Consider the following 25,542-nt stretch of genomic DNA (forward strand, 5'->3'; position numbering starts at 1 on the left):
TTACCGTGCATCGCCGACACGCTCGATCGCCTTCAAAACGCAAAGTTTTTCTCTTCCATGGACCTCAAGACAGGGTACTGGCAAATCGAAGTCAACGAACGGGACCGTGAGAAGAGTGCTGTCGTCACTCAGGATGGACTCTTCGAATTCAAGGTTATGCCTTTCGGCTTGTGCACAGCACCAGCGACGTTCCAGGGAGTTATGGATACAGTTCTCGCTGGGTTGAAGTGGCAAACCTGCCTCGTGTACCTCGACGATGTTGTCGTCTTCGCAAGAACTTTCGAAGAACATGTTGAACGGCTGAATCAAATCCTCGATGCTATCAGAACTGTAGGGCTGACGTTGAAGCCCCAGAAGTGTCGATTCGGCTACGAGGAACTCAGATTTCTCGGCCATCTCGTGAGCAGCGACGGCGTACGCCCCGACCCCGAGAAGACGGCGGCCATCGCAAATTACCCAGTTCCTTCTAACGTGAAAGACGTTCGAAGCTTTCTTGGCCTTTGCGCCTACTACCGACGGTTCATTCCGAACTTCTCAAGAATTGCGTCACCCCTGAATGCCCTCACAAAGGACGGATCCACGTTTATCTGGAGTGAAGCCCAGCAGCAGGCGTTTAATGAATTGCAGACACGTCTACAGACTGCACCCGTGCTTGCCCACTTCGATCCAAACGCCGAAACAGAAATACACACCGACGCAAGCAACGAAGGTCTAGGAGCGGTGCTCGTTCAACTTCACGACGGCGTCGAACGTGTCAGTAGTAGAGAGGGGTTGAGAAACAAGCCGGGTGAGAAACTACGGCACCCCCTGCCCTGAGCCCTACGCGTATTTTTCCCTGCGCGGCGCGTGTGCGGGGGGTTGTCCACGTGATTATCGGCGGGGGAGGGCTGCGTGCGCGCTTACCCTCTCACATTTTTCAGCCTGGGCAGACTTCTTTGGCCGACTTCACATATTTTTCCGATACAGCAGGTGAGCGGTTTACATGCAGAGACATGCAAAGAAGGGTCATACACAAAAAAGGACAAGTGAAAATATATTAATTAATGCCATTCAAGTTGAGATATATTTATTAAAGCCAATAGTGCTGGGAATTGTGCCAATTGTGATGCCAATCAGGTGAAGGAGAAAAACCCAGCCGAAAAACCTCACCACCTGTAACAGGGCGGTGCTCGGGTGGAGGGCTGCTGTGGTGGGCGGAGCGTGACCTGAGGGCTGCGTGCGCACTTACCATTCACCCTGGGCTGACTTCTTCCACCATTTTCCTACTTGGGCCGAATTCCTTCCCGCGACAGGTGGGCGGTGCTCGGGTGGAGGGCTGCTGTGGTGGGCGAAACGTGACCGGAGGGCTGCGTGCGCTCTTACCATTCACCCTGGGCTGACTTGTTTCACCATTTTCCTACTTGGGCCGACTTCCTTCCAGCGACAGGTGGGCGGCGCTCGAGTGGAGGGCTGCTGTTGTGGGCGTCGCGTGGCCGGAGGGCTGCGTGCGCGTTTACCATTCAGCCTGGGCCGACGACTTTCGTCATTTTTCAGCCTGAGTCGACTTGAATCGTAATTTTTCCAGCTACAACAGGTGTGCAGTAGGCTGTTTACATGCAAACGATAGCCATACACAAAAGTACAAGTGAAAATATATTTATTAAAGTCATTAGGAATTATGTTATGACTCTGTCTGAATGGGAAAAACTTAGCAAAAAATCTGAAATAGAAGGAACACAATACACGTAACAAAGAATATACTTATTACAGGTATGATACATTAGCATTGAATAGGTATCACAAATCAAACACAATATTTTTATTAACAGTAATCACAAGTTTTCAATGAATGAGAAGTGATAACACACTTAATCAAAGAAGATATTCTTAATCAATATGATTATAAACAAAGTTACAAATTGTATTATAAAAAGTCTAATATTCCTATACGTGAGAACCATCAGTGCAAGAGCAGGAAGTTCTGATAGTTGTATGGAGTTAAATGTGAACAGCACAGACCCTGGAAGACTATGGGACACGAACACAAGAGGAAATAAAATCTATACCACTACATTGATTAATCAAAACAGCATAGTACTCTATCATTCAGGAAGAAAAAATCAAACTCATCAGAAAATAGACATGTTAAAAATGAACTTCACCACATAGCACACTCCTAACCAACAACCAGATCTGATGATATTTACCCTGATTTGTTGAAGACGGCTGCCAATAGATGCATGGAAGACCACGGAACACGAACGACAAGAACGACACCGAACACAAGAGGAAATAAAATCTATACCACTACAAAGAAGATATTCCACTTCACCACATAGCACACTCCTAGCCAACAAACAGAACAAAGAATGACACGAACACAAGAGGAAATAAAATCTATACCAATACAAAGAAGATATTCCACTTCACCACATAGCACACTCCTAGCCAACAAACAGAATAAAGAACGACACGAACACAAGAGGAAATAAAATCTATACCAATACAAATAAGATATTCCTAATCAAAACGATATAGTAATCTATCATTCAGTAAATCAGAAGAAAAAATCAAACTCATCAGAAAATAGACATGTTAAAAATGAACTTCACCATATAGTGCTCTCCTAGCCAACAACCAGATCTAATGATATCTGACCTGCATGATTTGTTGAAGACGGATGCCGATAGATGTATGGAAGACCACGGAACACGAGCGACAAGAGGAAATAAAATCTATACCACTACAAAAAAGATATTCTTAATCAATACTATTACAATCACATTACAAATTGTATTATAAAAGTCTGGGACGTGAGAACCATCTTTGCAATAGCGTGAATATTTGTCATAACATTTCGAGCGCAATAGGGAATCTCAGTTTCATATTCCAACATTACTCAACTTTTAATTTCTTATTAAGTGAACAGCATAGACGTAAGGAAATAACGAGAAACAACACAATCACCAGCTACAATTAATAGAGAGCCAAACCTGCGCACCATCCAACACATAGAGAAATAATAGCTAATCAATCTATCAATGGCGAAATAGCACAGACTTAACGCTGAAGAACAGAGGAACACGCGGCGACACGTAAACATCAACAGAGGAAAATAATCTATCATTGAACCATCATAAAATCGATCAATGTACAATTTTCATTCTAACAAACACTACGAACCTTGATGGAGGTATCCAAGACATAGGAAATATGCACGGTTTTCACTCTTTTCCTCAAAGCCGGGATACTTTATGTCTCTATCTATGTGACCATAGCACAGCGCATGCTTTATCACTCAAGGGGTTAGTGGCTATATTACTTTGTCCAGCAAACGGGGCGCTCTAGAGGTCAGATAAGAGCGTTCAAAGGCGATATATTTTATTGTGCAGCGCAAATAGATGTCGATATCACTCGCGGGTGTCACTATCTTTTCGCATCCTTTCCCTGAAACGGAAATCTTTCGTCAAAGTGGTTGACAAGTCGGCTAAGTTTGTAGAGATGCGATATTGTTATTGAAGATGTAGAGAAAGTCCAAATTATTAATTGGTAGCAATGATACTCAATCAAAAAGAGAAACAAAACTAATTACTTAAATTTTTGTAATATCTTGCAACAGAAATATCAAATGTGAAATGCAACTCAGAGTTATGAGGCATTCCAATCTTAGAGGTACTTACTTATGTCATGGGAGTGAACAATTGAAGCAAATGCAAAACAATAATTATTTCAGGCAGTAAGTTCACAACTCATAGAGTATCAGACGAGTGAATACTTGAAACAAAATCAAAACAATAATTCTTACGACAGGCGGAGATTATAGCATTCTAAACCAGATAATAAAATTTTAATCAATAAAATAAACATAGATATGCTTTTAATTAAGTGTAGATGTGCACTTGAAAACAGAAGAGACAATTGCTCTACATTGAAAGATGGACAGATTTTGTACTCGATACCATAAGTCATGGGAATATGTGATAAAAAACTGCTTCGAAAAGGAGGAGCCGCGAAACGATTTCATTATCGCTGCATTTCAATACGTCCTAGACATGGTCGTATTCGGAGATATGGTACAAACTACAGAACTGAAGGTGCAAGAATTTATATGCCGAATCTACAATACTTATAAAAATATCTGCACATCAACGTCGGAAGGGCCATTGGGATTGATGGCGGAGTTTGTGAGGTATGCCAACGAAGAATTGAAATACACTAGACCAGATGTAATTGTAATCATTGCAATGGGCATTGCGTACATCAAGAAAGCAGTCGGATCAAATTATCATATACAAGCGGTCTATATCGCACGATTCATTACGGATTTGTTGAAATTACACATATCTGAGATGCAAAGTACATAAAATCTTATCACGTGATATATTCCACTACCACGGCAACGCAATTATTTTCTTCTACCAGTCTCTGCAACGATGTCGAATCAACAGAAGTTCAATATTGTCGTGCAAGGTCCGATGTATTATCACCTGTTGAAACTCAACAAACATATCAATTGCGGTGGGCCACCGGACGATTTTCATCTAATACTCTCTTGTACGCCATTCAAGAACCTTCATACAAAGAAAGGAAGCATCAATAAGAGACTGTGCAAGTTCATCGCGACAAAGTGCAAGTTGTTGAAGCAATACAAACACGGCGACAACATAGCGCCTGCATTAATCAACGCTGGATTCAAGCGCCCAATAATCAGAATAAACTATTTAATGTCTTCGGAATTCATCAATGAAGACAACAAACGAAAACTTCAGAGTTTGAAATAGAACTGTAATTTATCGAAATAAACAAGTGCATAAGTGAAACAATAATTGTAATCTTTGTCATCATTATAATGAATTCTTCGCATCACAATGAAAAACACTTTTTAACACATTTAACACATTTAGCATGGCTAGACTGAGAACAACGATCGCTAGGGAAACGAATATTCCACAATTTGTGTAAGAATTCTCATATGGAATGAGACCTGACCACCAAATAGGTTTTACTCGACTACACCCTGTACAAATTCAACACCCGATGGATAGAACTGCCGGAGAAGGATCGGTCATTGAAATTTAGAGACATGATACATCAGCCTATGATTACAAAAAGGATCACTAATCTCATGTGAAAACTTATCATATTTCATGAATTAAATTCCACAGTGCATGTATGTTTCTCAATCTTAAATTCCACAGTGCATGTATATTTCTCAATCGGTTGCACTACCCCAGACTTACCTTCCGACGTTGATGTGCAGATATTTTTATAAGTATTGTAGATTCGGCGTATAAATTCTTGCACCTTCAGTTCTGTAGTTTGTACCATATCTCCGAATACGACCATGTCTAGGACGTATTGAAATGCAGCGATAATGAAATCGTTTCGCGGCTCCTCCTTTTCGAAGCAGTTTTTTATCACATCTTCCCATGACTTATGGTATCGAGTACAAAATCTGTCCATCTTTTCAATGTAGAGCAATTGTCTCTTCTGTTTTCAAGTGCACATCTACACTTAATTAAAAGCATATCTATGTTTATTTTATTGATTAAAATTTTATTATCTGGTTTAGAATGCTATAATCTCCACCTGTCGTGAGAATTATTGTTTAGATTTTGTTTCAAGTATTCACTCGACTGATATTCTATGAGTTGTGAACTAACCGCTAGAGATAATTATTGTCTTGCATTTGTTCCAATTGTTCACTCGCATGACATAAGTAAGTACCTCTAAGATGGGAATGCCTCATAACTCTGAGTTGCATTTCACATTTGATATTTCTGTGTGGTTCATTAGAAATTTCTGTTGCAAGATATTACAAAAAGTGATGTAATTAGATTTGTTTGTCTTTTTGATTGAGTATCATTGCTACGAATTAATAATTTGGACTTTCTCTACATCTTCAATAACAATATCGCATCTCTACAAACTTAGCCGACTTGTCAACCACTTTGACGAAAGATTTCCGTTTCAGGGAAAGGATGCGAAAAGATAGTGACACCCGCGAGTGATATCGACATCTATTTGCGCTGCACAATAAAATATATCGCCTTTGAACGCTCTTATCTGACCTCTAGAGCACCCCGTTTGCTGGACGAAGTAATATAGCCCCTAACCCTTTGAGTGATAAAGCATGCGCGGTGCTATGGTCACACAGATAGAGACATACAGTCTCCCGGCTTTGAGGAAAAGAGTGAAAACCGCGCATATTTCCTATGTCTTGGATACCTCCATCAAGGTTCGTAGTGTTTGTTAGAATGAAAATTGTATATTGATCGATTTTATGATTGTTCAATGATAGATTATTTTCCTCTGTTGATGTTTACGTGTCGCCGCGTGTTCCTCTGTTCTTCAGCGTTAAGCCTGTGCTATTTCGCCATTCATAGATTGATTAGCTATTATTTCTCTATGTGTTGGATGGTGCGCAGGTTTGGCTCTCTATTAATTGTAGCTGGTGATTGTGTTGTTTCTCGTTATTTCCTTACGTCTATGCTGTTCACTTAATAAGCAATTAAAAGTTGAGTAATGTTGGAATATGAAACTGAGATTCCCTATTGCGCTCGAAATGTTATGACAAATATTCACGCTATTGCAAAGATGGTTCTCACGTCTCAGACTTTTATAATACAATTTGTAATTTGATTGTAATCGTATTGATTAAGAATATCTTCTTTGTAGTGGTATAGATTTTATTTCCTCTTGTCGCTCGTGTTCCGTGGTCTTCCATACATCTATCGGCATCCGTCTTCAACAAATCATGCAGGTCAGATATCATTAGATCTGGTTGTTGGCTAGGAGCGCGCTATATGGTGGAGTTCATTTTTAACATGTCTATTTTCTGATGAGTTTGATTTTTTCTTCTGGTTTACTGAATGATAAATTACTATATTGTTTTGATTAGGAATATCTTCTTTGTATTGGTATAGATTTTATTTCCTCTTGTGTCCGTGTCGTTCTTTGTTCTGTTTGTTGGCTAGGAGTGTGCTATGTGGTGAAGTGGAATATCTTCTTTGTAGTGGTATAGATTTTATTTCCTCTTGTGTTCGTGTCGTTCTTGTCGTTCGTGTTCCGTGGTCTTCCATGCATCTATTGGCAGCCGTCTTCAACAAATCAGGGTAAATATCATCAGATCTGGTTGTTGGCTAGGAGTGTGCTATGTGGTGAACATGTTTAACAAAATAAATAGACATGTTTAACATGTCTATTTTCTGATGAGTTTGATTTTTTCTTCCTGAATGATAGATTACTATGTTGTTTTGATTAATCAATGTAGTGGTATAGATTTTATTTCCTCTTTGGTTCGTGTCCCATAGTCTTCCAGGGTCTGTGCTGTTCACATTTAACTGCATACAACTATCAGAACTTCCCGCTATTGCACTGATGGTTCTCACGTATAGGAATATTAGACTTTTTATAATACAATTTGTAATTTTGTTTATAATCATATTGATTAAGAATATCTTCTTTGATTAAGTATGTTATCACTTCTCATTCATTGAAAACTTGTGATTACTGTTAATAAAAATATTGTGTTTGATTTGTGATACCTATTCAATGCTAATGTATCATACCTGTAATAAGTATATTCTTTGTTACGTGTATTGTGTTCCTTCTATTTCAGATTTTTTGCTAAGTTTTTCCCATTCAGACAGAGTCATAACATAATTCCTAATGACTTTAATAAATACATTTTCACTTGTACTTTTGTGTATGGCTATCCTTTGCATGTAAACAGCCTACTGCACACCTGTTGTAGCTGGAAAAATTACGATTCAAGTCGACTCAGGCTGAAAAATGACGAAAGTCGTCGGCCCAGGCTGAATGGTAAACGCGCACGCAGCCCTCCGGCCACGCGACGCCCACAACAGCAGCCCTCCACTCGAGCGCCGCCCACCTGTCGCTGGAAGGAAGTCGGCCCAAGTAGGAAAGTGGTGAAAGAAGTCAGCTCAGGGTGAATGGTAAGCGCGCACGCAGCCCTCCGGTCACGCTCCGCCCACAACAGCAGCCCTCCACCCGAGCACCGCCCACCTGTCGCTGGAAGGAACTCGGCCCAAGTAGGAAAATGGTGGAAGAAGTCTGCTCAGGGTGAATGGTAAGCGCGCACGCAGCCCTCCGGTCACGCTCCGCCCACCACAGCAGCCCTCCACCCGAGCACCGCCCTGTTACAGGTGGTGAAGGTTTTTCGGCTGGGTTTTTCTCCTTCACCTGATTGGCAACACAATTGGCACAATTCCCAGCACTATTGGCTTTAATAAATATATCTCAACTTGAATGGCATTAATAAATATATTTTCACTTGTCCTTTTTTGTGTATGACCCTTCTTTGCATGTCTCTGCATGTAAACCGCTCACCTGCTGTATCGGAAAAATATGTGAAGTCGGCCAAAGAAGTCTGCCCAGGCTGAAAAATGTGAGAGGGTAAGCGCGCACGCAGCCCTCCCCCGCCGATAATCACGTGGACAACCCTCCGCACACGCGCCGCGCAGGGAAAAATACGCGCAGGGCTCAGGGCAGTGGGTGCCGTAGTTTCTCACCCGGCTTGTTTCTCAACCCCTCTCTACTACTCGTGTCATCGCTTACGCAAGCAGAACGCTAACCAAGGCAGAGAACAACTATTCGACGACCGAAAAAGAGTGCCTTGCACTCATATGGGCCATCACAAAGTTGCGTCCCTACCTGCACGGACGGCCGTTCAAGGTGGTAACAGACCACCATTCTCTGTGCTGGCTGGCTGGTTTAAGGGACCCCTCAGGACGCCTAGTGAGATGGAGCCTCCGATTACAGGAGTATGACGTAGCTATCACGTACAAGTCATGAAGAAAACACAACGACGTCGACTGCCTGTCCCGAGCACCACTCCAGCGACTGGACAACGGTCACGAGGACGACGACACCTTCCTCGGTCTAATGAGCGCGACTACCATGTCTTTCAAGCAGTACAACGACCCCGAATTGAAGGCACTCGTCGACTACCTGCAGGGCCGCGCCGACAATGTTCCTGCCATCTTCAGAAGATCACTCCCAAGTTTTACCCTACGTAATGGTGTCCTCTACAAAGAAACCACGCACCACAAGGCGCTACGTGGCTTCTCGTTGTGCCTGGAGAGATGCACCTCGAGATTATTGAATCCTACCACGACGAACCGTCATCAGGTAATTTGGGATACAGCCGGACACTGGCCCGTATAAGGGAAAAGTACTACTGGCGAAAACTGGCCAAGACCGTCCACCACTACGTAAGGACGTGCCGGGAATGCCAACGACGAAAAGCGCCGCCGGCACGACCTTCTGGGTACCTTCGGCCAATCGCACCGCCGTCGGCGCCGTTCGAGCACATTGGGATGCATCTATTCGGGCCCTTCCTACGTTCGTCTTCCGGAAATCGTTGGATAATCGTCGCCACCGGCTACCTGACACGCTATGCCGAGAGTAAGGCACGTCCACAGGGGACAGCAACAGAAGTGGCGAAGTTCTTCATCGAGAACATCGTACTACGGCACGGAGCCCCGACGGCCTTAATCACCAATAGGTTAACGGCATTTACAAGCAGGCTAACACAAGAAATCCTTCGACTCAGCCACACCGCCCACCGCAGGACAACGGCGTACCATTCGCAGACGAACGGGCTCACCGAACGCCTAAACAAAACCCTTGCCGACATGAGTTCGATGTATACGTCGACGTCGAGCACAAGACATGGGACGAAATACTGTCTTACGTCACGTTCGCCTATAACGGGATTCACACCGTTCAGCCTTGCACACGGCCATGACCCATCGACTATGCTGGACGCGATGCTGCCCCAGGACCCCAGTGATGAGGAAAACGACGCTCTGGACTTCACACAACGAGCTGAAGAAGCCCGCCAGTTGGCCAAACTACGCATTGGTCAACAGCAACGCGTCGATGAAAGAAGATAAAATTTGCGCCGACGAGACGTACGCTTCAGTCCAAGCGACTTGGTATGGGTTTGGAAGCCGATTCGACGACGAGGCCTTAGCGAGAAGCTACTCAAGCGCTATTTCGGTCCCTACAGGGTACTTCGACGCATTGGAGACCTAGATTACGAAGTGGTACCCGAGGGCAGCGCTCCCTCTCGACGACCCCGGAGGACTGAAATAGTTCACGTCCTTCGACTCAAGCCGTACTACAGCAGGTAGCGCTGAAAACTGGCCGGAAGGAGACAACATGAAGAAAAAAATATAAAAAAATAACGGCATCGAGACGATGCCACGTCTACGGAGGGGGCAATGCCACGAATCATCTTCGAGAAACTTCCAGGGCAGGCACGAAACGGTACATCTCATCCCGGCGCGTGCTGAAGAAGAAGCAAGAAGCTTCCAGACACATCGCCTGGTCTCTGGCAAACGCACGTGCTGTTTCTAGACTTTTCGGCGCGACGCTTAAATGCTTGTGCGCTCCAGGCTGGAGCATTCATTCTTTGGACTCAGTTGTGTTCAGAGAGCTATCACTCTTGTGCTTGTGCTACCAAGTAGTTTAATAAACCGTTTGCTGTTTATTCGACGACTCGCCGGCTCATTTCGCTTCGTGACAGTATAAATAAAGTTCAATGATATAATGAAAAATCTGACGCGTCAGTGTGTCGTCTTTCATGCTATTTTCTTGGGATCGCGGTCTTAGCTAGGCCTAACGTCAGCGACGAAACATCTCATTTTCGCGTAAATACTGATGGCAGAGCGAAAGTTGAAGCTGATTTTGGAGATGCGTACATGAGTGGGGCAAGGGGGGTCGTAGCCACCCTGGAGATCCCAAGGGCGCGTGTGAAAAAGTGCGCTCTTTAGTCATAGGTCGTCATTATTATTCTCAGATGTCATAAGAGGAACCTCTAAACACCCGCGCAGTCCACAATGTCCGCCTCCAGAAAAAGAGGAGATAGGGAGGATTGCACACGTGCCCCCCTGGAAGCACTTTGGCCTCCCTTGGAAAAAATCCTGGGAACGCTCATGCTCTCACTCCTACTACTAGGGAGCGACGTAACGCTGATGTCGTTGCTGCCGGAGTCCCAACAGCTGCGGAAACAGTGCTGATCGTTAAAACTAGTTTATTTAATATCTAGCACTTTTCGGACTAGAAAAAATTTCCAAGTACATTGTTGGCCGATGCCGAACATAGTGATATCTGTCTCATAGATCGGTTTCCGGATGCGACCGTGTCTTTAAAATTTCGACTTACCAGTAGGTTCCACATGCGGCCAAAGTACCGCAAGCAGCGCCGCCGCCACTACTGAGAATCACTGCATACACTCTCACGTACACACACATTCATACAGCCATCCTTTTGGCCCTGTATAGTCGTCATACGCATATTCCTACATATGTGCATATCCAGTTCCTGCATTAGTCATCACATGTCATATAGGTCATAAGATACTTGGACCCGACTTGGCCTTAGTTCCCATCATTACTGCACAGACATAAACAAACATCTCACGCCCCTTTTGTCCTGGCCAATCTCCCTTAGTGGCTCACGGCCATTATCTCATTGGTAGAAGAAGAAGAAGAAGAAGAAGACGACACTACTCATCGCATGTTCTAAAGCCCCAACGGCTGTCAACCTCTTAAGGTCTCACTGTGAGAACTTTGCAACAAACAATGAGCTTCAACACTGACCCCGAACGTGAGTCACAAGACCCGCCGAATACGGTACCTCCTATTGGGCGTGCCTACGGCCTGGTGGCGTCTCTCCGTAATCGAAATCGACGAACGAGACGCTCCTCAAGGAAATGCATTCCTAAAATTCTTACGAGAGAAGAAGCTGTGGCATTGCTGGCACACCGAACGAATAGCCTCCAGCGGCCCACCAAAAGGGTTCTGAAGGTGTCACCTCAGCGACGACCGAAATGGACTTGTTCTTCACGCCAGAAACGCTCTGTAGAAGCTGAATCTGGACTGCTTGCAAGTTCTCGCTCCGGTCACTCTGATACAAGTAATGATGATGGAACGGTATTGCAGCATAATGATAGCAAGGACTTAGCTGGTTCAACGTCTGGTGAAAACAACAAAGGCTGTGACTTAGCGTGTCGAACCATGCCTTTGTCCACAGAGGGTAAGCCTTTCGATTACAGAGCGAAAGGGCGTTCAGAAAGTATGGTGTGCAGTCCACACCGCGCAGCTGTTATCAGCACAACTGAGGAGAAGAAACTGTCGCGGGTTACAGAAACCCATCCAGTTTCGAAACAATTCATCCCAGGAATAAGTCTTGAAAATACGTATTGTGGCGACGCCTCGTTAGAGCTTGTTGCATGCGACATGCCACGAGTTTCCACCCGCGATACCTTGTCTTCTTGTGAAAAGGCGGTCTTCTCCGCTACTGACTCTGAGGCAGCTGCGTGGTCGAACCATCTTCAGGCGGAAGCGGCGTACGAAAGTAGCATGCCGGCTCTGAATTCCGAAGGTACTGTTTGTCCCTTCGGCAAGTCTCTTGCAAATGACGACATTCGTCCTGCAACTCGCGTATCATTTCCAAAGCGTCCTGATAAAATATATGAATGTACTTTCAAAGGTTATGTTGTGTCTGCTATGCCTGTAGCAATGGGGCAAGAGTCTGGTGATGTTTTTGATGTTTTGCCGGCGTCAGTGATACATAGCAAAGGAGCACGGGAACATATAAAGTACGGGAGGAGAATTCCTGTTGTACCTTTGCGTGAGGACGTACTGCCCAGCCCACGAAAGCCAAGGTTCGCGAGGACAGTTTTATGCAGGAAGCATGCAGTCAAAACTGGAGAATTCGGAGCACATTCGGACACCAGCAGTGAATTTGAAGGGCCAAGGATGATTAGGGAACGGTCACTTACGCAACGGGGCTCAAATGTCGACCAGACGTACACCGAAGAGGAATTCGAGGACTTTCGGTTTCACCGTCAGTATAACAATATCGTCGACATGGAAACTCTTGAAGAAGAAAGTATACCATTGCGAGCGAAGGCTACTGATTCTAGTCGGTCGTTCTCTCTTGTAGATGCAAACATTCCAGTGTTCTCTGACGATGCCAATCTTCAAACAACGTCAAGAGGGAATACGGATGCACCGAACCTGATTAAGCGTTACCTATCTTCAACGAACTTTGATGTGGGGCCCAATATCCAATCCATGTCTAACCACGAGTTCGCTTACGTGTCATCCGCAACTTTACTCAATCGCCTCTGTGACGGAATGCCGATCCCTGAGCAATCTCATCACCTTGTCGTTGGATCTCAGCAAGCAGACAAGCACATTATTATCAGCCAAAAAAGTGTAATTTGGCTTGGAGTGCTCTTGATGGCCGTTGGCCTGATCGTTTGCTTGGTGATCTTTGGCTTTCCTCTTGCTGCGAAGGGAGTAGCTAGGAGCTATGGTGCGTCTTCCAGTGCGAGCTCAGAGGCTACACTAAAGGGCAATGGGTTTACCTCTCAAGTTGCAAGTGAAAGGTACAATATGTGTTCTGCGACCCCATGTAAGCGCGATGGCCTTTATCTACAAGAACTTCTCTCCTGGGCTACAGACCCTTGCGACAACTTCTATCATTTCGTGTGTAGTCGCTGGAACAGCACGACTCAAGATTACGAAAACAGGGATTTGCCGATATCAGCGTACGATGATCTAGTCCACATTCTTGAAGAAAGAGTAAAATCACTACTGGAGCGCCCCAGCTGTCCGCAGGAGCTATCGTCTCTTCAAAACATCTATCATAAGTGTATGAATACAAGAGAACTTGATATTGAGGATTGGAATCCCATGCTTGAGGTCCTTTGGTTGGTTACATTAGAGGGATTTCCGTTTACGTCCAAGTCTACAAAAAGCTCAGTTTGGAAGGTATCTGCCAAGACCCTCAGGGCAACTGGTACGGAAACATTGCTCAGTGTACGTGCTGCAAGTCATCTAGTAATGAATACGAGCGTCGTTGTTGTGGGTCCTCCAACAATTTTGGCTCCCAAAGCAGCAAATTTTTCTGAAACAAAATCATTCTACAATATCAGCGCTCATGCTGCCATGTCGGGGCTGAAGACGCCACATGGACTTTCATTGCTCTGCCAAGAAGTTGCGAACTTCGGTGCCGAATTGGAGTTCCTTGTTTACACCAAGAGTGTCCACCCAGGTGTCCGTACCCATAGCTTCGAGATGCTGAAGAATCACTTAGAGTTGTCAGCTTTCTTCACATCCCTTTTTTCCAACAGTGACTCTTCAGAACGCATTGGGAGAGAGACAGAAGTGCTGATAGAACCGTCTGATTATATGAAAGATCTCATAAGCCTTGTTCGCAGCACACACCAGTATGTAGTACTCAACTACATCGCAGTTCGGTTAATGATCGAAATGTCCCCATTTCTACCGACGTCTGCATACCGTCTTACGCATAGCTTAGTCGAAAGCATCTACAAGAGGAGGCGCCCTCATCTTCTGCGTTGGAAGCTGTGCATTAGGGCAACGGAAAGAGCAGCTCCTCTTCTGTTCCTGCATGCTAGTCGCTTAGCCTACCAGACACACTTCGCCGTAGCTTCCGTTGAAAAACATCTGAAAGCACTTACAGGTGAATTGGATCTGTCCTTGAATGACATAGCTATTCTCGATAGCGCATCGAAGATCAAGGCGAGGAAACTACTAAAGCGGTTTCGCTTTTCCTTGTTCCATCCCCATTGGCTTACGGATAATGAGAAGCTGCTGGAGTTCGTCAATGAAATGCCCAGAACTCAACAAGGACAAGGGCTGCGCTCTTTCTACACCCTAAGGGGATTCAGTTTTTATGAAAGCCTTCATCAGGATCCGGACGACGATTGGCTAGGGTCGGCATTTGATACCGACTGTCGTTATTCAGATCGCACGGTCTATGTCCCGGCACTTCTGTTCAACTTCTCGTTAGTTAACTTCGGAGGCAACGAGGCCTTTCAACTCCCTAATGCTGGTCTACGCATCATGCGCTGCGTGCTTCGAATGATTCTTCGTGGCATTTCGTCAAGAAGTGATAATGCTCCACGACGCTGGTGGCCCGACCTCGCTAGTTCGTTTTTGAAGAGCTACGAACTCTGTCTCCAGGAATACGACATCGCTAATGTCAGCACAATGCCGTTAGTGGAGACTACCGCTGCCGTCAGGCCCGTCCTCAATGTGTACCTTAGTGAAAGGGGCGCAAACATCAGATTCGAGAACCTGCAGAAGTATGGAGCATACCAACTTTTCTTCGTGTACTACGCCATTGGGTTCTGTGAAGTCTCCCACCTTGACAATGCCACTGTTGCTGCGAACTCATTGGCAACTTCGCTTTTGGTGAACGTACCTTTGTGGAACAACAGGGCGTTTCAAGAAACGTTCCAATGCCCTGTGGGTTCTGCTATGAATCCCAGAAGAAAATGCGTGATTTGGAAAGAAAACCCTAATGACGTTGCACCAATCAAACTAACGCGATAAGTCTCTCATCGATATATATCTGCTGCGATTGGCCATTTTATTCTATGGCTCGCAGCGTTGTCGGCTACGATCACCCTTGCTGACCATAGAACGTTACATCAGCTTGGAATAAAAAGCGTTGCACAAAACCTACATTTCTTTGTATTCTCGCGGTGTGGGTCACTCTTTCTCCTCCCTTCCACAGTTATTCATTCGTTCATTTGCGTTTCTTTCGTCTTTCTTTTTATACCCATTCGGCTCTATGATACACGTACGAGCCTCTTACGTATGTGTGCACTCGTTTTTGTGGTACAGAGCCGCATGGGTCGTTTTATTGTTCCACTTTTTCCTTCCAAGTTTTCTCACTTAGTTCCGCTGTCTCGGTTTTCACACAGGAAAGTCGAGATTGTAGCAGGCTACTATTCTATGAGGATCGTGCGATCCTAGTGCTGTAAATTTTGCCGTGTAGAACAAAACACGTTCTGCAGGTAATGTTCTATGCGTTTGTGTGCACGCACAAAAAATGTGTCAAGGTAACAAGAACGGTAGGATGGTTATGCTAGGACGATTACCAAAATGTTAAGGTTATGCTAGTGCCGATAGTGGTGATAGGTGTCCCACAGCTGCCAACCTTACGCTGTGAAACATGTCAGGAAAGATATCTATATATCATTGAAAAATGCAATTTGTTCTAATTGTGTTATGCGGTAAAGTTCTGTATTTTGAGAGCGGCTGGCTGGCACCCCCGCTTCTTATCCCCCTCTCTCCTACAAGCTAGAAAACACTTTCACGGAACGTATGAGGGTGACGCACCGCACCTGGTGTCGTTCCAGTAGCTATGAGACTCCTTTTCCATCTCTCATCGCGGATTCACCTTCTTACGGTGGTGGTAATAGTATTGTGCTGTGCGACGCAATTGCAGAATTTACTAAAGTTGACGCTCTCAAAATGAGCAGGGCGGAGCATATGCGGTGACATCAGCAAAGCAGACATGCTGCAGAATATGCGCGGCAGCGCGAGATAACTTTGCAATCAGAGTCACATCGTGTTGCATGTAGGTTTCAGATACCGGGATCCCGAGATCCTGGGATTTCGAGGTAGTACATTCCGGCTTCGATGGCAATCAATACTAGGCGGTATGGAGTGATTAGGATCCAAAGTATCCTTCCTTCACCAAAAACTATCATTTGCAATCCGAAGCCGAACCCCATGACACACATGAACACATTAAACATATCACCGCTTCTGCCAATTCTAACCTTGGTTTCATGACGCGCAACCTGAAGCTTTCTCCTCCCTCTGTCAGTCTTCCAGCCTTGTACAAGAACAAGAGAGAAACTGATGTTCTGAGGCTGGAACAACATACAAGGGACAGATACAAACAAAGCCTCAAATTGCCTAAGAAATCAACGGTGAAAGATGAAAGTCACTGAAAAGGTTAGCCAGCTGTGGGTATCGAACCCACATCTTCTGGATTACCAGTCCTTCTATGTTGTTCCAGCCTCAGAACATCAGTTTCTCTCTTGTTCAACAGGTGCCGCTTGCATCGATTTCCGTCGTATGAATGTGTGTATGAGTGAGGAAAAACATGTAAGAGTGAAAGGAGAGTGAGTGAGAGTGAGTGGCTGGTTTGTCGTCCCTTCAGATGACGCACCCCCGAAAGTCGCGGGAGAGGTGTGTTAGCTTAGCTCAATTGGTAGAGCCCTGGACAGGTAATCTAGAAGATGAGGGTTCGATCCCTACAGCTGGCTAACCTTTTCAGTGACTTTCATGTTTCATCGTTGTTATCTTAGGCAATTTGAGGCTTTGTTTGTATCTGTCCCTTCTATGTTGTTCCAGCCTTAGAACATCAGTTTCTCTCTTGTTCAACAGGTGCCGCTTGCGTCGATTTCCGTCGTATGAATGTGTGTATGAGTGAGCAAAAAATGTAAGAGTGATTGAGAGTGAGTGGCTGGTTTGTCGTCCCTTCAGATGACGCACCCCGAAAGTCGCTGGAGAGGTGTGTTAGCTTAGTTCAATTGGTAGAGCCCTGGACCGGTAATCCAGAAGATGAGGGTTCGATCCCTACAGCTGGCTAACCTTTTCAGTGACTTTCATCGTTGATTTCTTAGGCAATTTGAGGCTTTGTTTCTATCTGTCCCTTCTATGTTGTTCCAGCCTCAGAACATCAGTTTCTCTCTTGTTCAACAGGTGCCGCTTGCGTCGATTTCCGTCGTATGAATGTGTGTATGAGTGAGCAAAAAATGTAAGAGTGAAAGGAGAGTGAGTGAGAGTGAGTGGCTGGTTTGTCGTCCCTTCAGATGACGCACCCCGAAAGTCGCTGGAGAGGCGTGTTAGCTTAGCTGAATTGGTAGAGCCCTGGACCGGTAATCCAGAAGATGTGGGTTCGATCCCTACAGCTGGCTAACTTTTTCAGTGACTTTCATCCTTGTACAAGATATTCACAAGAAGTATTTAAGATAAGTTACTGAGTACCGGACAGAAAGGTAACTAAAGAGAGTACTGAATACCTGATAGAGTATTTAAGATGGAGTATTAAATATATCATTAGTATTATTAAATGGAGTATTAGATATATTAAGTATTAAATACTAACAAGTAACTAGATAGTTTGAAGTACAACAACAACTTTATTGCGAGATGATGAATGGGGAGTTTCATCGCCAGGGGCGATATAACCCCCATCCGATTGCATAGTTTGTGGGAACCTGTGTTTCCACAACATCGGGGCGTTAGCCCGTCCGCCGTACCCGCCGGGAAAACACGGCAACGACAATGTGTAAAACAACGAACAAGGTTTATTTCACTAACATCTGAGGCTGCTCCTTCTTGCTCGACGCTCCCGGCCAAGAATCCCCCTCCCCCCAAATCCCTCTCGCGCTTTTAAATGTTCCAAAAACGCCCCCTTTATTGTCATGTGATCCCCACACACTATTCCTTTTCGAGGCCACGAACTGGTATCTTATCAGTTCCCACATTCCACCACCTCCAAAGAGTCCTCAGAAGAATAATCAAAAGACACTCAAAAGTCCATCAAGTCCATCAAGATGACATCCACGGGCGCCGAAGCTGGAGGAGCTTGTCGGGGATCCTTGAGAAGATCGGGTCGTTGGCGGCAGAGCACGCTCAACGCTGTCTCGACATCAATGCTTGTTGATCGAGCTGCCTTGGCAGCTTCTGCTTTCGCCTGATGAAGTTGACCCCGCCGGTGTGCTGAGCGGCTAATTTCTGGGACGGAACAGAGTGGACATAAGAGTCTCCGTTCCTCTTCAGAGAGGGGCAGAGGGGGGTCTGCGAGGTGGCGACTATCCAGGGTGAGCCTCCGCAAGGGAAGCGGCACGAGCTCGGGATTCATCACACGAAGTGGTCTCGGCTGGGAAGACCATTTTGATCTCGAAGGCCAGGCTACAGGTTTTCCATCGGATACGACCGTCCAGGTGGCCACAGAGTGAGTAGCCGGTCGGCTTGTTGACCCCGAAGAGGAAGGATGGGATCGGGAGGAAGCAGGTACTCCGGTCCTATGTCGCTTTGCTCGTTGAGGCACTTAAAAGAAAGAAAGTAAAAATAGTCAGGAGGATGCTCCTGCTCATCAAGGTCGTAAGGCCCTGGTGAAACAAGTGGGAGACTGTGACAACGAGAATACCACATAAAAAAGTACTACACTGAACTCCGAGCACTAAGTAATAATGACTGAGATAGTGACTGTTACGTGCGCCGCCTGAGGGGACGCAACTTGTAGCGGCTGGAAGCAGGTCCGGGAGCGGGATCCTGGTCCAGGTCTTGAGGAGGAAGCTGAACGTCTGCTTGTTCGCCTTCGGGGTCTCGGAGGTGGTAAGTGTTCAGGTCCGAGATGTGCACTTGCCCAGTTTTTTCTTCGCCCGTGTCAATGCGACGAAGCCTGTAAGTGAGGCCGGAGGAGCACGCACTTACCTCGAAGGGGCCATTCCACCTATCTGCGAGCGAAGCTGCAAAGCCGCGTGCCGCATCGCTCAGCGGGAGAGTCCGTCGAAGGACGAGGTCGCCGACGCTGTAGGTGAGATTCCGTCGTCCTCGGTTGTACCTGGTCCAACCTTGCGACGTCCAGATTCCCCCGAGCCGTCCGACCTGCAACGTCCAGTCGACTCCGGAGGTCCTCGGCAAATCTTGAATAAGGAGACCGGGTACTGCCATCCCGGAGGCGTAGAGCATTCTACACTGGAAAAGGTGCCTCTCGTCCCAAGTTCAGGAACGCCGGGGTGAAGCCTGTAGATCTGTTAACTGTTGTCCGTGTAGCGAACGCCAGCTCAGCCAGGCGAAGATCCCAGTCACGGTGGTGCTGACTAGTGAAAGCAACCAACATTTTCAGGTTCCGATTAACACGTTCGGTAATGCTAGCCTGAGGGTGATATGTGGAAGTCTTCTTGTGCTGAATGCCTAAGACAGCGCAAGAATCTGAGAATACCTTACAAGTAGGTTGCGTTATCGGTACTGAGCTAAACAGGAAACCCGAACGGGCAAAAGGTGTCGAGTAGTCTTTCCCGCACTCTCTGGGAAGTCAGCGTCCTGAGAGGAAACAGCTCAACCCATTTCGTGAAATGATCAGTAACCACAAACAAGTACTCGTTACCTCTAGGACTACGTGGAAATGGTCCCATCACATCATAAGCAACTATCTGCCAGGGCCTATTGCTCTGAACAGGCTGTAAGCGCCCAGGGGGTAAACCACCACGAGGTTTTGCTCTCTGGCATACGGGACAAGTACGAACATACTTAGTTAATTACATCCTGCTTCATTCCTGGCCATGTCGCAACACGACACAACTTTTCAAAAGTTTTCCTGCCACTGCTGTGACCTGCCAAGGCCGAGTCATGAAAGTAACGTACTCGCGTGAAAGACTTACGCAACTTCCGTGGCACCACGACTCTGAATGGGGATGAGCCGTCATCGTCATGTGCCTGGGGTATGTATCTGAACAGGATGCCATACTCGCCCAGTAGATAGGGGTCGTGTCGTCCGTCAGTCGTTTCGGTGCCTGCTGAGTCCTGCTCAGCTAACCATTGAGACCGCCCGCTGACAAAGGCCGTCCGCTCCCTGAGTGTCTAGGAGTAGCTTTCTGCTCACGACCGTGCCCCAAGACGAAGAAACGTCTCGTGCCACTTGTGCTGCTGCCAGAAGTTGAGAAGGCGCCTTAGTACCTTCCTCCCCCCCCCCCTCAGGTAGAGGCGCACGGGAAGTCGCGTCTGCTACTACGTTTGTCGAGCCCCGCCTGTACTCCACGTTGAAGCAGTAGCCTTGTAGCGTCAGGGCCCACCTGGCAAGACATCCAGATGGGTTGTGGAGCCGCTGCAGCCAAGAAAGTGCCCGTGCGGTGATCAGTCTGGATGGAGAAAATGGTACCATACAGGTACAGATCAAACTTCCTGAGAGCGAAGATGATCGTCAAGCATTCCTTTTTCGTGACGGAATAATTCCGTTCTGCCGGATTCAGCGTATGACTTGCAAAAGCCACTGGACAGAGAATAGCGTCGTGCTCCTGCAAGAGAACTGCGCCAACACCATAATCGCTAGCAACTATTTGCACAACAAACGGTTTGTTCAGGTCAGGCAAATATACCCTGACCGTATTAGCGATTGCGTGAGAAAGAGCTCGAAAGGATCGTTCCTGCTCTTCTCCCCACTGCCAACGTGTATCGTTGTGCAACAACTGGTTAAGCGGCTGTGCTAACTCAGCACAATTAGGAATGAATTGTCTCTAGAAACCAACCATACCCAAGAAACGCTACCAGGCTTTTACGTTACCGGGAACCGGATACACCATGATCGCATTTAGCTTGTCATCGCCAGGACTGATGGTTCCTCCGTCCACCACGAAGCCGAGAAGGCTGATCCTAGGCGATGCCAGCTGCACCTTGCGGGGGTTGATGGTTAGCCCCGCCTGCTTGATCCTTGCAAGGACGATTGGCAGGTATTCCAAGTGTTCCTGAAAGTTTCTGGAAAACATTACAACATTATCCATGTGTGGCGGCATTGCCAGCGCCATCACATCAAGGCGCGAATAATAAATAGCCTTGCCTCGCTCAGCCTGAGCTCTCGCTCTGACCTGGCAATTCCACCGCCATGTTGTTGCCTGGTCTCGTTAGTGTTCAGTAGCACTACAGTGGTGACCCGAACAATACCTTGGACAATACCTGACGGACCTGGACATGGCAGTCGTCAATTCCTCCGGCTTCTCGGAACTGCCCGCTCCGCCTGTTTCCCAGGTCAGCTTCGAAAGCTCCGCCCACGCCTTGTCTCAGCAGGTTCGTCACCTTACCCAGCTGGTCGCAAACCTTTTATGCCGACCAAGATCACCAACTTCCTGCCGCGCTGACCATCGCGCAGACTCCCCATCGGTTCCTGCGCCTTCCTGCTCCCGAACCTCCAGCAGACTTTGTCGCTACCACCATCGTTTTGGCGCCGATGCACAACGCTGCCTCCTACCTTGCTCGTGGTCGGGACAGCCGAAAACCCTTTCCACGACAAGCGCGCCCGAGTCCACGAGCAGCCGCCTTTTCCACATCATTGACCGTACCACCGGGATGCGCTTCCTCGTAGATACGGGCGCGGAAGTAAGCGTCATACCCGCCGACAAATTTTCATGCAGACCCCGACAGCAATGCTTCAGCCTAAGAGCCGCCAACGCCTCTACCATACCCGTTTACGGCCAACGGTCTCTAACCCTCAACATCGGGCTCCGAAGAGATTTTAAGTGGCTTTTTCTTGTCGCCGACGTCACCCAAGCAATCCTCGGAGCAGACTTTCTCAACAGTTTCAAGCTGCTCGTTGACGTCAACGGCAGGCGCCTCATTGATCGCTCCACGTCCCTGTCAGTCTGCGGCCTTAACCTCCCTGCACCACCATCCCGCGTACTATCTTGCACTGCGCCGGACGTCCCCTTCGCCCCTATCCTGAAGGATTTCCCTGCGTTGACTCAACCACCCGACTGGACGAAACCCGTACAACACGACGTTGTTCACCACGTTTCCACCCGTGGCCCACCAGTTCACTTCCGCCCGCGGCGCCTCGCACCTGAAAAGTTCCGCGTGGCAAAGGCAGAATTTGACCACATGCTTGAACGTGGTATCATCAGGCCATCATCCAGTACGTGGGCTTCGCCGCTGCACATGGTGCATAAGAAGACCGGGGACTGGCGCCCGTGCGGCGACTATCGCGCATTGAACAAAGCAACCATCCCCGACCGCTATTCCATCCCGCACATCTTGGACTTCTCAGCTCATCTCGAAGGCGCCACCACGTTCTCGAAAATAGATCTCGTCCGCGCTTACCCTCAGATTCCTATGGCAGAGGACGATATACCAAAAACCGCCATTACGACCCCATTTGGCCTGTTTGAGTTCCTTCGAATGCCCTTTGGCTTGCGGAACGCTGCCGAGACTTTTCAGAGCTTCATCGACAACATCATTCGCGGATTACCATTTGTCTACGCGTACATGGATGACCTCCTCGTCGCAAGCCGCTCCCCAACAGAGCACGAACATCATCAACGTGGAGCGCTTCCACCGACAGCTCAAAGTTGCCCTCCGGGCTGCTCTCGAAACACCCTGGCCAGAAGTCATACCGCTCGCGCTCCTCGGGATCCGTTCCACCTTCAAACCTGACATAGGCTGCGCCGTCGCCGAGATGGTATACGGCACGTCCCTTCGGCTCCCCGGAGATCTCATTTGCCCGTTGCCAGGCAGCACTGCTCTCTCACCAACTGACTACGTTTCGCGGCTCCGCCGTACTATGGCCGCCCTTCGTCCAGCAACATCTCTGCCCTCGCGTGTGTCCTCGGCCTTCCAGCATCCCGACCTCGCCTCCTGCACACACGTCTTTGTGCGCTGTGACGCTGTACGGAAGCCCCTGCAACCGCCCTACACAGGCCCTCACCTCGTGCTGCGCCGTTCACCCAACTTTTACACCATTCAGCTGAACGGCCGCGAGGACACTGTTGCCTTAGAACGCCTTAAGCCGGCGTGCGTAGACGCTGTACCACCGTTGCCGCCCTCCTTCTCCGTGGAGCTACTTTACGACTCACCCTCCACGGCAAGCTGTCCGCTCACTGCTCCAACTACTCTCCCCCCACCGTCGCCTCCTCGGCCGTCTCCCCGACTCAGACCGCCCCGACAAGTCACTTGGGCTCCCAAGCTCGTTTCTACTCGCCAGCTTCCAGCGCTTGGCTAGGGGGGAGGCCCTGTGGCGGCATTGCCAGCGTCATCACATCAAGGCGCGAATAATAAATAGCCTTGCCTCGCTCAGCCCGAGCTCTCGCTCTGACCTGGCAATTCCACCGCCATGTTGTTGCCTGGTCTCGTTCAGTAGCGCTACACATGTACGCCATTGCGAAATTATACTTCGCATCTCCCAATACGGTATCCATTAGCCGTTGGAAACTGACGGGAGAGTTACAGACCGAAAGGCATCCGTACAAACTCAAACAAACCCCTATGGCAGGTAAAGGCTGTTTTCGGGACATCCTCCGGGGCAACTTGGATTTGCAAAAACCCTCTTCTACAATCAAGCGTTGAAAACGCTGTGGCGTTGTCCAGGGAATACACAATAGACTCGATGGATGGAAAGGGGTAAGAGTCCCATATAGTTACTGCGTTATGTCGACGGTAGTTGACGCATAACCTAGCCGTACCATTACTTTCGGAGCCAGGACAACAGGAAATGCCCAAGGGCTCTGGGACCTTTGAACTGCACCGGTTTGGAGCATTTCATCAAGAGCAGCGTCTAACAAAGCACGCTTATGCACACCCAATGGTCTCGGATTACAACGCCAGGGCCTAGCGTTACCCGTGTCTATGCTATGCTGTAACACAGACGACTGACCGGTTTTTTTCTGTAAAGACACCGTCGAACTGCCGCAGTACTTGTACAAGCTGACGGCGCTCCTCCTCAGGACCGTGGAATAACCCTAAGACAGTCGGGAGCGGGGACGGTTCGACGGACGTCGCTGCAGCTTGCTTAGCTGAACTGTTGTCCTGTGCCACGGCGAAAGGGAAAACGTCTTGACGATCCGCGGTAAACGTATCCTCCATTGGGCAGGTCCAGCACCAATTTCTGCCGGATGATGAAGTCTCTGCCCAGGATAACGGGCACTGCCAGGCCAGGAAGTTTGACGAAGCGCTGCTTTCGCCCTCTCCCATCAAAGCGAAGCCAGAGCACAACTGCAGTTTGTACTGGAATCAAGCCATTGGAAGCAAGACGTAGAGTGACATCCCCAAGCAGCACAATGTATTGAAAGCCGAGTGCAATAGGGGTGGCCGGTATGTGTTTTATCAATGTCCTTTAGTTTCACAAGTCTGTTCAAGGCCCTCCACCTACCCGTCCACCCCTATTGCACTCGACTTTCAGTACATTGTGCTGCTTGGGTCTGTGGATTGCAATTCCACATTCCGTGATACGCAGTGCTCGTAAACACAATCGCGGATAAGGGAGACCGTACCCAAGCAGCACAATGTACCGAAAGTCGAGTGCAATAGGGGTGGACGGTATGTGTCTTATTAATGTTGTTTAGTTGCAAGAGCGTGTTCAAGGCCTTTCACATCCCGTCCACCCCTATTGCACTCGACCAGGTCCCGGACACTCGGCGCACTTCGCGGCTCAAAGTATAGAGGCACCACAGTAGATTGACGAAAGCGCCCTCACTTCGGTGGGTTGCTATGATCGCGTCAGCAGAATTTGATTTCGTTTGCAAACTGTTCTTAATCTTGGATAAAGGTTCACCACAAGAATGTTTACTGAAACGAAAATCACCTCTGTCTTGTTCGAAAATTTATTATCACGTGGCCTATGCTCATGGCCAATCAAGCAACAGGCGAAACCGAAACATCTGATGCGCGCTGTATGAAACCATTGCAACGATTCTCCGTTGGTGGCGTCGACTCTCCGCACTCGAGAGCAGGTTGCGTTCTTTGCTGTTCCGCGCGAACACGGTGCTATTCACGGAAAACAGTTTTTTTTCCCAATTATTATGCCTTCTGGACGTGGTGGACACGTCTACTGTTCCGATAAATGGTGCAACAATTCTGGAAGAGCACCAGGACTGAAGTTTTTCCGGATTCCTGTGGATGAAAGGTATGTGCCGGCATTCTGAAACAGCTGTGCAGACTATGCTTATTTATCGATTGATTGTTGCGTTGTAAATCAACGCATATC

At 47.5% G+C, this 25,542-nt stretch overlaps 2 protein-coding genes across 2 annotated transcripts; both read left to right on the plus strand.

Moving 5' to 3' along the window:
* Positions 1 to 12,530: 12,530 nt before the first annotated feature.
* LOC135384649 (neprilysin-21-like) lies at positions 12,531 to 15,380 on the plus strand. Its single transcript, XM_064613842.1, has one exon. It carries the CDS (start codon positions 12,531 to 12,533, stop codon positions 15,378 to 15,380), a length of 2,850 nt encoding a protein of 949 aa, XP_064469912.1.
* Positions 15,381 to 22,833: 7,453 nt separating this feature from the next.
* LOC135384650 (uncharacterized) lies at positions 22,834 to 23,562 on the plus strand. Its single transcript, XM_064613843.1, has one exon. It carries the CDS (start codon positions 22,834 to 22,836, stop codon positions 23,560 to 23,562), a length of 729 nt encoding a protein of 242 aa, XP_064469913.1.
* The last annotated feature ends 1,980 nt before the right edge of the window (positions 23,563 to 25,542 follow it).

Source organism: Ornithodoros turicata, chromosome 2, assembly GCF_037126465.1.
Source record: "Ornithodoros turicata isolate Travis chromosome 2, ASM3712646v1, whole genome shotgun sequence".
In the NCBI taxonomy this organism is placed as follows: Eukaryota; Metazoa; Arthropoda; class Arachnida; order Ixodida; family Argasidae; genus Ornithodoros; species Ornithodoros turicata.